Here is a 10982-nt window from a genome sequence, read left to right on the forward strand (position 1 = left end):
AAAGATGAGTGCCAAGCTGCCACTGGCTCTTAAATGCCACTATTGTTGTACAGAATTATCATTGCACAGAATGGCGATGCCCTGCAATGACTTTGGAAAAGAAGGGAGAGTATGGGCCGGTGGTTGCTAGGCACGCCATGGTGAGCTGCCAGTCAGCAATGTGTTGTAGGGCTGGGCAGCCCTTACTAGTAAAATCAGTGTAAGATATGTGTACTGCACAATTGCACTTTGCATAGCATGCCCCGCCAGTACTGCTACCCAACTGCTCCAAATATGGCAGTGCAAAATGCACTAGGTGCAATAATTTGCTTTGGTGTCACCATCTGTAAAAGTCAATGAAACGGACATATTAAGAAGTAGGCGATTTACAATTAGAAATCAAAGTGTAGAACAGTGTAAATCATCAAAAGTAGTTATCATTGAATGCACACAGTTAATGTCATATTTGTGTTGATTCATGCAATTTGTGCACCTGCCCACCCTCTGTCCTCTGGGCCAGGTACCTGCTCACCCTGCCACCCTCCCGCACTGCCTCCGGGCCACCCCTTGCATTGGGGTCTGTACCCATACAGCCCCCCACCCCCTTTTTCTTCCTGCACTGATCAGACCTACCCTTTCAGCGGCCTTAAACTCAGCACTTGCCAATTGCTGGCTGCACTACCACTGTTTCTTGCCTTTGTTATTTATTTATTAATTATAATTTATCTGTTTCTCCTCTGCTCCGCACTTTCCACTTCTCCCCCCTTGCATGCACTTTCCCCTCCCCCTCTCTCATGCACTTGCGTGTTCTCAATGCCACTGGGCTTAGTAAGATCGCTGTTTTGTTCACCTCTGTTCCCCTCCCTTGCCTTGTCGCGCTCTAAAACATTTGTCTACAAGCGCGATCGAAACAAAGTATCATACCATATCATATAATTTAGGAGGGTTCCATCACATATAAGCGACATGCTCAACATGCTGTTTGTGTCCAATACACATGTCTCCATTTATGTTGTTGCGCCTACAGAAGGTTTATTCATACACGTGCATAGGTTTTACCAATCAGTAGGTTGGCTGTTATTTATTCACTGCCCCTCCCTCATCAATGTGTGATCTGCATCTAGAGGTAAATAACTGCGTCCAACTGCTAAGAAATGCGATTTACTTTCTGTGTATGGCCGTTCTGATGCAGAATAATTGTGTATCAACAATCTATGGCTATGTTTTTGTGTCTGTCTAATGGTTGTACCTATGCCGTGTTTTTTCTAAATTCAGTTGCTATTCACGCGTTTAATGTTATGTTATGTGTTGTTTGGTTGCACCAATTTGTCATTGATATTTCCATTGGGCACTTTTTGTTAATGCACTTTTTTGGACTGCAGCGCACTTTGATCTGAGTGATGGAGCGTGATGTTCTCTGTGTCAGAGCAAATTAACAAGGGCGGTCCTGGAAGTCCCTCTGCCAGACATTAGTCCTGGTTACGCGAGATTTACCCAGAATCTTTAGCTCACTATCTTTCACAGAGAAGAAATATCCCAAACATATCAGTCTTTGTCCTGCCCTGGGGCAGTCCAGCACCGAAATGCTAGGCAATTCTCCTCTGAACAAGAGTACCAACAGCAACCCCAGACACGTGTTTCAGTCTGGTTGGACCTCATCAGTAGGGTGGAGCTGTGCCTCTCTAAGAATAGTGAGCAACGGGTCCACGTCTGGATTCCCCCAGTAACATAGGGTGAGACCCAAGTCAGAGGAAATATGAGAGTGACATGATCCATGCATGCCAGAGGAAGCATTGATCTCACTGGTATCATAACCCTGGAGGGCATTGCACACAAGACTTCAACTGGATGAGTGCAGTCAAATGATTTCTGGGATATTGGAGTGTAAATGTTCAGTGGAAAACCAAGATAATTCTACTGGTTAAATTAAATAGTCCAACAAATATCCAAATGACAGCAATAACTACCAGTTGCCAGTAATGGAAGACAACTAGAATGGCAGAGGTGTTGTGCAAAGTGTCATTTGAGTTGTGTATGAAAGCATAGGTTGCCACTTTCTGTGATGTCAAGTGGCGAAAGGTTGTGTGCCACCACTAGATTTGATGTCAATTGTGGGTGGGGTCAAATAGCATAACTTCCTGTGATACCACTTGGGGGCAAGGTCAAATGACATAACTTCCTGTGATGTCATCGGGGGCAGTCAAGGGGTGTGTTATGTCACTTCCCCTATCCCTGGCATTTTGATGAAATGACGTTCCTGGGTTGAAGGGATTAGGACAGTTTATTCTCGTCTCACTGATTGGTTGTTACCGGATAAAGGGGGACCCAAAGGGTGAGCGCCCACGTGGCCTTGTTTATAATGTTCCCAGTGCCTGAGAGTTTGGTTGTCCTGCTGGAGGTTCATTGCCAAGGAGTGTACATGTTATCCAGAGGCTGAGCATTGTGAGGGAATATTCCACAACCCATTCTCAGTGGCTACCCTACATGAGCATCCTGTGCTCGCGCCTAGATTGCCTTCTCAGCCGCGGGGGAACTGTCTTTCAGCCGCCTAACCAGGCAACCTGGCATCATTCAGGCTGGCGTCTTCTTCCCCAGACTGTTTCCTCTCTCTCAGGAATTTCCCCCACAGTTACCCTGCAAGCTTTATATGCCGGCTCTTCTAACCATCCCCATGTTTGTGGGTTTCTACCTCTGCGGGGGCAGGCACACCAGTAAAGTGCGGCAACAGGCCCAGCACTGGGAAGTCAGGAGCGCCCTCTCTTGGAGGCAAAGGATGTGCTCAACCCCAACACGCAGGCCGGGCAAGTTCATCCATTCTGTGCTCCTGTGTATTGGTGCCTGCAGCCACGTGACTCCTTTTAATAATCTTGTTTATTTCAGTGCCTTATCCTTTTCTAAAGCAGTTGTTTATCTTTGAGGGATGCGTTCCAGTGGGTCTTTGCTCCCAGGTGATGCCCTGGGTCCTGGCATTAGTGCCCAAGACTTTGCAAGGCACACTTACCTACATGGTGCCCACGTGTGTGGAGGGGACGTTTGTCACCGTGCACCCGTTTGGTCATTTACCATTCCTCTTCTACACTCCAGTGACACCAGGTGAGTGTAGCCCAGATCCCCCGCAGGTCATCTGAGTTGTTCTTGGCTTCCTTTCTGCAACCGTAGCGCTGAGAAGCGACCTGTAGTGCCATAAGGGCACTCTACAAAATGAAAAGATACATAAACAAGGCAGTACAAGGTGGCTGAGAACCGCACCCCCAGCACTACCACTGATTCAAGCGACATCCTAAAACCCACGCACCAGCCATGGAAGTTCCCTGTGCAAGTCACACCAAAGAATATTACGAGTTTGGCGGTGTGGGAAAAAGTGGAGGTAATTCCGCTACCTCCATTTTTCCCACACCACCAAATTACAACTTTTAGCGGAATTACCACCAATGGAATAATGAGTGGTAATTCTGCCGATTTCTGGAGGAAAAGTGGAGGATGCACCTCCAGTATGATGATGGAGGTGAATCCTCCACTTTTCCACCAAATAATCAGCGGAATTACCACTTATAATTTCACCTGTGGTAAATCTGCCAAAAATCCCCAATGGAGTCCTACGGACTCCAGAAATTGCTAAATTACACAATCTACCACCACTTGTAATCCTGTGGTAAATCCACAGGGCCAAGTAGTGGTAACTGGAAATCCGTTTGGTGGTATTTCAGAGGATTTACCTCTGAAATACCTCCAAACTCGTAATGAGGCCCTTAATCTTGAGACACCACAGCCCAGCCGGCAGTCATTTTTCTTATGTCTCATCGGGCCAGATCCCCAAAGTAGGAGGGTAGTAGGACGAGAGGGTGGTCTACGGTAGGCCAAGCACGCAGAAATCCAGCCACATGTACCACAGTTGGCTGGAAAGCCCCCGAGCGAGTCCGTTAGGGAACATTCCCAGGAGCTTGGCATATGGCCATGTTCTCACTTGGGTTTAAAACAAAATGGACGCACTTGGGATCAACTCCTAGATTATGATCACACGTGTGACTATCACTCGCCCTTTAATCTCTGCAAGAATTGAGCAATGTGTTTCTGGTAGTGGTGAGTGACGCTGATACATTCCCAGTTAATGGAAGCACTGCGGCCTCTAGTGGGGGAGAAATCACTCAGGACACAGAGGGTATTAGAAAGGCACTGGAACTCTTTATTATTGATGTTGTAAGATGTTAGCACAATTCCAAATGAAACCTCTGCCTGTGCTGCTGGAATTCACAGGCCGCCATCTACAGACCACTGTCCCCAGACCGCCGCTCACGGAAGGCTGTCCTCAGACCAGTGTCACCACAGAGCAGCGTCTGCAACCACCACTCACAGAGCGACGCATGAAGCCTCCAAGCAGACAGGCCTTTAGTGGTAGTGCTTGGACAGGCCGGCGCAGGCCACAGCCAGGAACTTCTCCCAGGCGGCGTGCACTTCCGGGGTGAAGGCGGCTCCCAGCTTGCGGGACAAGACGATCACCAGGCAGTTTCCCAGGAGCTGAGGGAGGAAAATATAGGGGCGGTTAATGAAGGTGCAGCCAGCGGGAAACCCCACTGAGTGTGGGAATACACTGTGACATCATTGTCAGCCTTCCTAGGGTCATTTCCTAGAGTCAACTTAATGCAAACCTGGCAAATCAAGATCTACCAGTGTTGGCCAAGCAAATGCATGGCATTTATCTAACAGACACAGCAACACGGTCTTACATTTCAGCTTTGACACACAGGCAAACACATAACAACTTAAATAAGCAGATAGACAATCTTGATAATGCAGTTTCCGCGTAACCTGGCGGCCGAAGAAACATTCTGGCAGCTGATGAGCTTTGTCGAGGGGAACATGACGTTTTCCTGGTGGCGACATGGCTTGGAATGGGTTCATCCATATTCTCCTGCAGTGCTTCATGTGTACAACTATAAGTGCCAGGTGCCCTCCATTCTACACTGGGCAAATGGTTTAGTGTAGTGTGACGCTGGCAAGAGGACCGGAAGTGCCTGTGCTAGTTTCAGATCTTGTGACTTTTTCACACCATTGCTCCTGTATATATATCACATTGAGCGTGTGAACGTTTGGAACAAAATGGAAAGACAGGAGGCGATTCAGAGCCCGATTCCTTCAAATCATGTCTGTGCCACCAGGAAAGCACAGCAGCCAGGAAAGTTCCCGCTTCTTATGTTTTCCTCAGTGTGCAACTATGGGATGTTTCTGAGAACACCTTGTTTGGGGTGTCTGGTTACAAATGAGGGAAGGTGGCCTGCAATGCGAGCAAGCAAGCCTCTGGAAATGTAATACAATTGGGCCAATTCTGGATATTAAATATATTTTTCTATCTTTATTGACCTATCAGTCTGGGAGGGACTGCTCCCTTTGAATCCAGGATCAAGACTGATGTGGCTATTGTTGGCCACATCTGTAAGGCCGCAGATGATTTAAATAACTATGGCATGAAGGGTTTCCCAGGGCAAGGCCAGTTGTTATCACATGATGAGTCTTTTGAGGATCAGTTGCATATTTAAGCTTTCTTCAAATCAGTAACATTTTCCTCCCATCCGTTAATTATTTTACTGAAGAATATTCTTGTTGGAGGACCTGGCGAGCTGAGCGCATATCGTAACAACATGTCAAATGTGGTGAACATACTAGGACTCTCATGCCTGAATGATCTGCCATCTTTCACACAATCAAGATTTAAAGACGGCGGTGATCTAGGCCCATGATCTAGGCCCATCATCTAGTGTTGACCTAGACCCATGGTCATTGTATTTGAGCCTTGTTGGTGGGAATTACCATTGAAAATTTAGCAGTCATATGCCTCGCCTTGTAACCATGGAAACTTGCGAGCAGCGTCTGCTCTTTTGTGAGGGGAACAGATTAGAACACAAACACATCTTACTGCCCCTGTGCCTCTTCCATGATGTAAAAAGTGTAGGGCTGAGTAGGTCTTTTTTGTAAAACAAGTGCCAGATAATAATGTGTACATTACACACTCCTGGCTTTAGGGACATCAGTATGAAAGTAGAGGGGTTTCAAATACAAAGGCATTGAATATTGAACATGTATTCAGCGCAGTGCCCTTGTTCTGCGTATATTTAAGTGGGTCATGGTTATGTGATGAATGTTTCTGCCTCAGGTGCTGGAGATTTCATGCAAATCATATGTGTATGGTCTGTATAAACCAGAAATGCATTCACGTATTAATGACAATCTTTCAGCTATTTATCTGTCTCAGGCTCATTACGAGTTCCCCGGGATCTGGCGGGATACCAGGGAACTACTGTACCGTCCCCGCAGCCCGATATCCCAGTGTTACCGTGATATTACAGGTGGCGAAGACGGTGGTAACTCCCCATTTCTTTGAGTCCCATAGGACTCCATGGGATGGGTTTGCCCAAATCATGGCTACCCTTAGTAACGGTGCCGTGATTCAGGCATTTACCTGGGGACTACCGGCAAACTTGTAGTTTTCCAGTCTGGAAAAGTGCCAATATATTTTATTATTGGCACCTTATTTCAAGGCCGGCAAACATGTAATGAGCCATGTGTTTTTTGGAATGATGCCTAGTTTCTCGCCTACGCTTGTTTCTCTCTCCCTCCTCAGTGAGCACCAGAACGTGTGTTTCTCTCACTTTAATTTATCTTGCATAATAAAGGAGGACATTGCAGAATGTACGATTCCTCCACAGTCACACTGAGCTGAGAGCAGGGCCTCTCTTGGGTACAGCTTCTGTTTGTGCTGCAACACTTCGACCTTCCATTTTACTCGGGGGGCAGAGGGGGCGGGGGTTCTCTCCTGGCCTGCATTAGTCACAGAAATGAGGTAGGGTGCATAAGTGGCCAGTGCGGGGCGCAGCTCTGGATTCTTTTCCCAGTGAGTGATGCACTCTCTTGCTATGGCTCGCCCCAGCCTCCTGGCTCTGCAGTGGCTTCGTCTTCCACTGGGGAGGTGATCTCTGTGCAGCCACTGCAGGCTGCCATGCAAGGCTTTAGAAGGGTGCGCTGTGGTTCCGCTCTCTGTCATTGAGTGATTCGTCAGTTTGTGTCATTCGTTTTGGCTCAGAGGTGGCGCCTCAGCACTAAGCGAGGTTGCATGGCTTTGGCTCAAAAGTGGTGGGTTAGTGACACCAGTAGGTTTACTCTAAGGTTACACTGCAGCACCTCTTAGTGAGGCTTGATAGTTTTGTCTGACAGGTAGCACTTTACCCAGAATTAGTTTTAGTGCCAAAAAGAGGGAGCAAGGGATATTATCACAAATGCATGGGAAGTGTATTCATTAGACAATGCACACAAATGCGCCAGGATCGGGTAGGTGGTCTGGCCTGGGAAGTGCAGGGAGGCTCCGTTGTTCTCTCATGGTGGTGCACATTTGGCCATGCTGGCCTCCTCAGGTGTGCACAACCACACAAGTTCCCATTAGCAAAAACAAAACTGTTGGCTTTGGCAATGATTGCTTTTATACTGGGAGAGAGCCCACATGCAGTTGCCCATTTGAGGATGCTTACAAGCACAGAAGTACTTGCCAGCTTTCTTTCTCTATCACACTTCTCTCCCTTTCCTCCACACCCTTTCACCTCTCTTCACTTCTTCCCTTCTGCTGTGTGCCCGCCTTCTCGTGCCCAGTCACTCCAGTAATCCTGTTCCCCACGCCGCTCCCACTCTCTCCATCCCACTATCCTCTCACTTGATGTATTCTTCTCTCGCCACCTCTCTTCCTCCCCAGTGTCGGCTCTTGGAGCCGTCTAAATCCTTCCAGGCCTGGGGGTGCTCTTTCCATTTCCACGGGGTGCATGCATAGAAGGATTTTCTCAATCTTGGACCATTTCCACTCTACAGGGTTAGTCCTCTGAGAAGTTTCCACTCAGTCTATTCTCCTTGAGGTCATTCTTCTGAACACTGCCTCATTCCTCTCTTAGGTTAGACTCGTAAGAGGTATATTCACTCCCTCACTCCGTCACACACTCACTCCCTCACTCTCTGTCTCTGTTGCCACCCCTCTCAGGGCTTTACACTTTCTCCTTGAGGTCACCCCTCTGAAGTGTGGTTCCCCTCCCAAGTGTGTGAATCCTGATCAGTTTCCTCCTTACCTTGAAGTTCTGGGGGTCCACGTGGAGGGTGTCGGCGTGCAGCTCGCTTAGTTTGCTCAGCGTGTGTTTGATGCTATCTAGGTGGTGAACGGCTCCTCCCAGGGCAGTCAGGACTTTCCTGCCGTGCTCGCGGACCTTGGCATTGCCAGAAATGGCTGCCGCACTGGACAGGGATCCAAAGCTGCTGAAGTACCTCTGGGTCCAGGGATAGACTATCAGCACCCTAAGCGGCAGGAGACAAGAGGGGGGCACGTTAGGGATGTGGGAGGAACAGATGATTTCGCTTGTTATACTTATTGCTTCAGCCATCATCTGTGATGGTGAAATATGTGTAAAAACCTCCAAATACTCAGGGAATTGGACAGAAGCACGTGTGATAATAGAGAGACATTGGTATTTTATACATCTACTAGTGAACAGGCCTGTGTGCAAGGGCCAAAGTGCAGGTTTTCATTGACACAGTAGGACCACTATATATCCTAAGCCAACAGCGCCCTCTATTGGTAACAACAGGTGCAGCTATGCAAATTGGCATTTTCTCTATATATTGTAAGACAACAGTTCCCTCTAGCGATGACAAAAGATGAAGCTATGCGAATTGGTATTGTCTCTATATAGCCTTAGGCAACAGCTCCCTCTAGCTCTGACAACAGGCGAAACTATGCAAATTGGCATTGTCTCTATGTATCCTAAGGCAACAGCTCCCTCTAGTGATGACAATAGACGAAGCTACTGCATCAGACAAAGAGACATCTGGCCTTTTATTACATTGTTAGATAATGATCTGCTGTCTCTGGCTCAAGACTGGAGCAAGTTAGTTCAAAATTCTGGAATTTGGAAAGGTGAGTCCAAACATATCATAATAAAAAGAAGTGGAATTTTAAATATGCCATGTAAGTGCTGGGGAATTTTATGCCACTTACAAAAAGTGTGTGCCCCAACCTGCAGAGTCAAGGTCCTTACATGGTTGGATTATGTCAGGGTCTAGGAGCAATTGCTTCAATCTTGCGTAAATCATCGGCGCCAGCCCTTCCTTGGAAAAGCGCCTTGGTGTTTTGGGATGGATGAGAGGGATGTGGAAGGGTAGGAGAGGGAGGGATGAAGGTCATTTGAGGAAGCAGCCCATGTGAGGCTTCACGAGGGATAGGGGTGATAGGAGGTCATGGTATGAAGGGTTTGGCACTACAGCATTTGAAACAAGGAGCACAAAGCAGAGAGAAAGGCAGGAGTGGAGAGCCAGGGATGAGGAGATGCAAAAAAGGCCCAGGAGATAGAAAACACATGTGATGGGCAGTTATATGCTGTGAAGAAACCCACGTTGAATGGGGGTGAATATGGAATAGGCTAAAAAGATTAGAATGAGTGCAGGAAAAGTATCAAAGGGAAGGAAGTAAAGAAGTGGGGCGTGGTGTGCGCCAGCGATTGGCTCTGGTTACCTGGCCAGGGTTTCCTGTCCATCAGCCTCCACGTCCACCTGACTCCACACAGAGGTGATGGCGGCCTTCTCTTCTGCTGTCCAGTGAACCATCTTTGCTTTGGGGTCGGGTGGCGCTGTGGTCTGCTGAGTCAGATTCTGCTGCTGGAAGCTGATTCTGCTGGAGAGATGCCAGAGCCCCGGAGATTTATAGGGACCTCTGCCAGGTCCCACCCAGTGCTGCTCCTGCTGAGTCATGCTGGCCCCTCTTATCTCTCCTGGCAGACTCTTCCACCCATTTCACGCGACCTTTTCTGACCTCTTCTTTCAAAGGAAGGTATTATTCAATGTGGGCGACCACACATATATGTCCCACAGTGGTGGTTCTACTTTCTTAACGTATACGAAGGTGTAGATCACTTCCTACTGGGACGCTCTTACTCTCTGGAAAGTGTGGGAGGTGGTCTCTCTCTCGCCCCCCTTTCTCTCACTAGCTTTCTCTCTCTCTCTATCTCGCTCTCTGTCTCTCTCTCTCCTCACTCTCTCTCTCTTTCTCTCTCACCTGGTGTTATTAAAATTAGGAGAGCACTTCCCGCAGGAATCCCCTCTCCCTCTCCTCTCTCACTAGCTTTCTCTCTCCCTCTCTCTTAGTGATAGTAAAATAAAGAGAGCACGTCCCATTGAAATCATTTTGCTCCTCCTTGTCTGTCTCACTCTCTCTCTCTCTCCTTCTCTCTCGTATTCTGTTTCACTCGTTCTCTCTCTCTCTCTCTCTCCCTCTTTCTCTCTCTCCCTCTCTCTAAAGAGAGCACATCCCATAGAAATCTCTCTCTCTCTCTCTCTCTCTCTCTCTCTCTCTCTCTCTCTCTCTCTCTCTCTCTCTCTCTCTCTCTCTCTCTCTCTCTCTCTCTCTCTCTCTCTCTCTCTCTCTCTCTCTCTCTCTCTCTCTCTCTCTCTCTCTCTCTCTCTCTCTCTCTCTCTCTCTCTCTCTCTCTCTCTCTCTCTCTCTCTCTCTCTCTCTCTCTCTCTCCCCCCCCCCCCCCCCCAACACCTCCCCACCCACCCCTTAGTGATTTTAAAATAAAGAGAGCACTTTCCAAGGAATCCCCTCTCTCCTTCTGTCACAGGACCAAGAGTCAGAATGAATGACGCCATGGCAGTTCCTTCCTCTGTTGCCATGGGCACCGGGCCTCTTGCCTCTGGTGCACTATCTCTAAAAGCGCGCTCTCCATGTGCAACGCATCTCGACTCTCCTGTTTATTTAGCCCCCCTGGAATAATGTTCTCTTTCCTTGGCAGTGCAGTCCTGCAAACTAGCCTTTGCTATTCTTATGATATTGGAATACATGGACTAGTGCTCAGGGAAAGTCCTCTCTCTATGTCGCTGACATGTGTTTGTCCTTGTGGTTACGGGCCTAAGTCTGTGCACTTCCTAAGACTGCAAGTTGAACCTTAACTTACAGTACCCCAGTTCTTCCCACCACTCACTTT

The 10982-nt window shown here is 48.0% G+C and overlaps 1 protein-coding gene across 1 annotated transcript; it reads right to left on the bottom strand.

Moving 5' to 3' along the window:
* Positions 1 to 4139: 4139 nt before the first annotated feature.
* Positions 4140 to 9765, bottom strand: LOC138580884 (hemoglobin subunit beta-2-like). The gene is made up of 3 exons (XM_069651777.1): positions 9515 to 9765; positions 8079 to 8301; positions 4140 to 4494 (listed from the first exon to the last, which is right to left on the bottom strand). The coding sequence occupies exons 1-3, from the start codon at positions 9748 to 9750 to the stop codon at positions 4366 to 4368; spliced, it is 588 nt and encodes a 195-aa protein (XP_069507878.1). The 5' UTR covers positions 9751 to 9765; the 3' UTR covers positions 4140 to 4365.
* Positions 9766 to 10982: the final 1217 nt, after the last annotated feature.

This window comes from Ambystoma mexicanum, chromosome 3p (genome assembly GCF_040938575.1).
Source record: "Ambystoma mexicanum isolate Mex_15411 chromosome 3p, UKY_AmexF1_1, whole genome shotgun sequence".
NCBI classification, from domain to species: Eukaryota; Metazoa; Chordata; class Amphibia; order Caudata; family Ambystomatidae; genus Ambystoma; species Ambystoma mexicanum.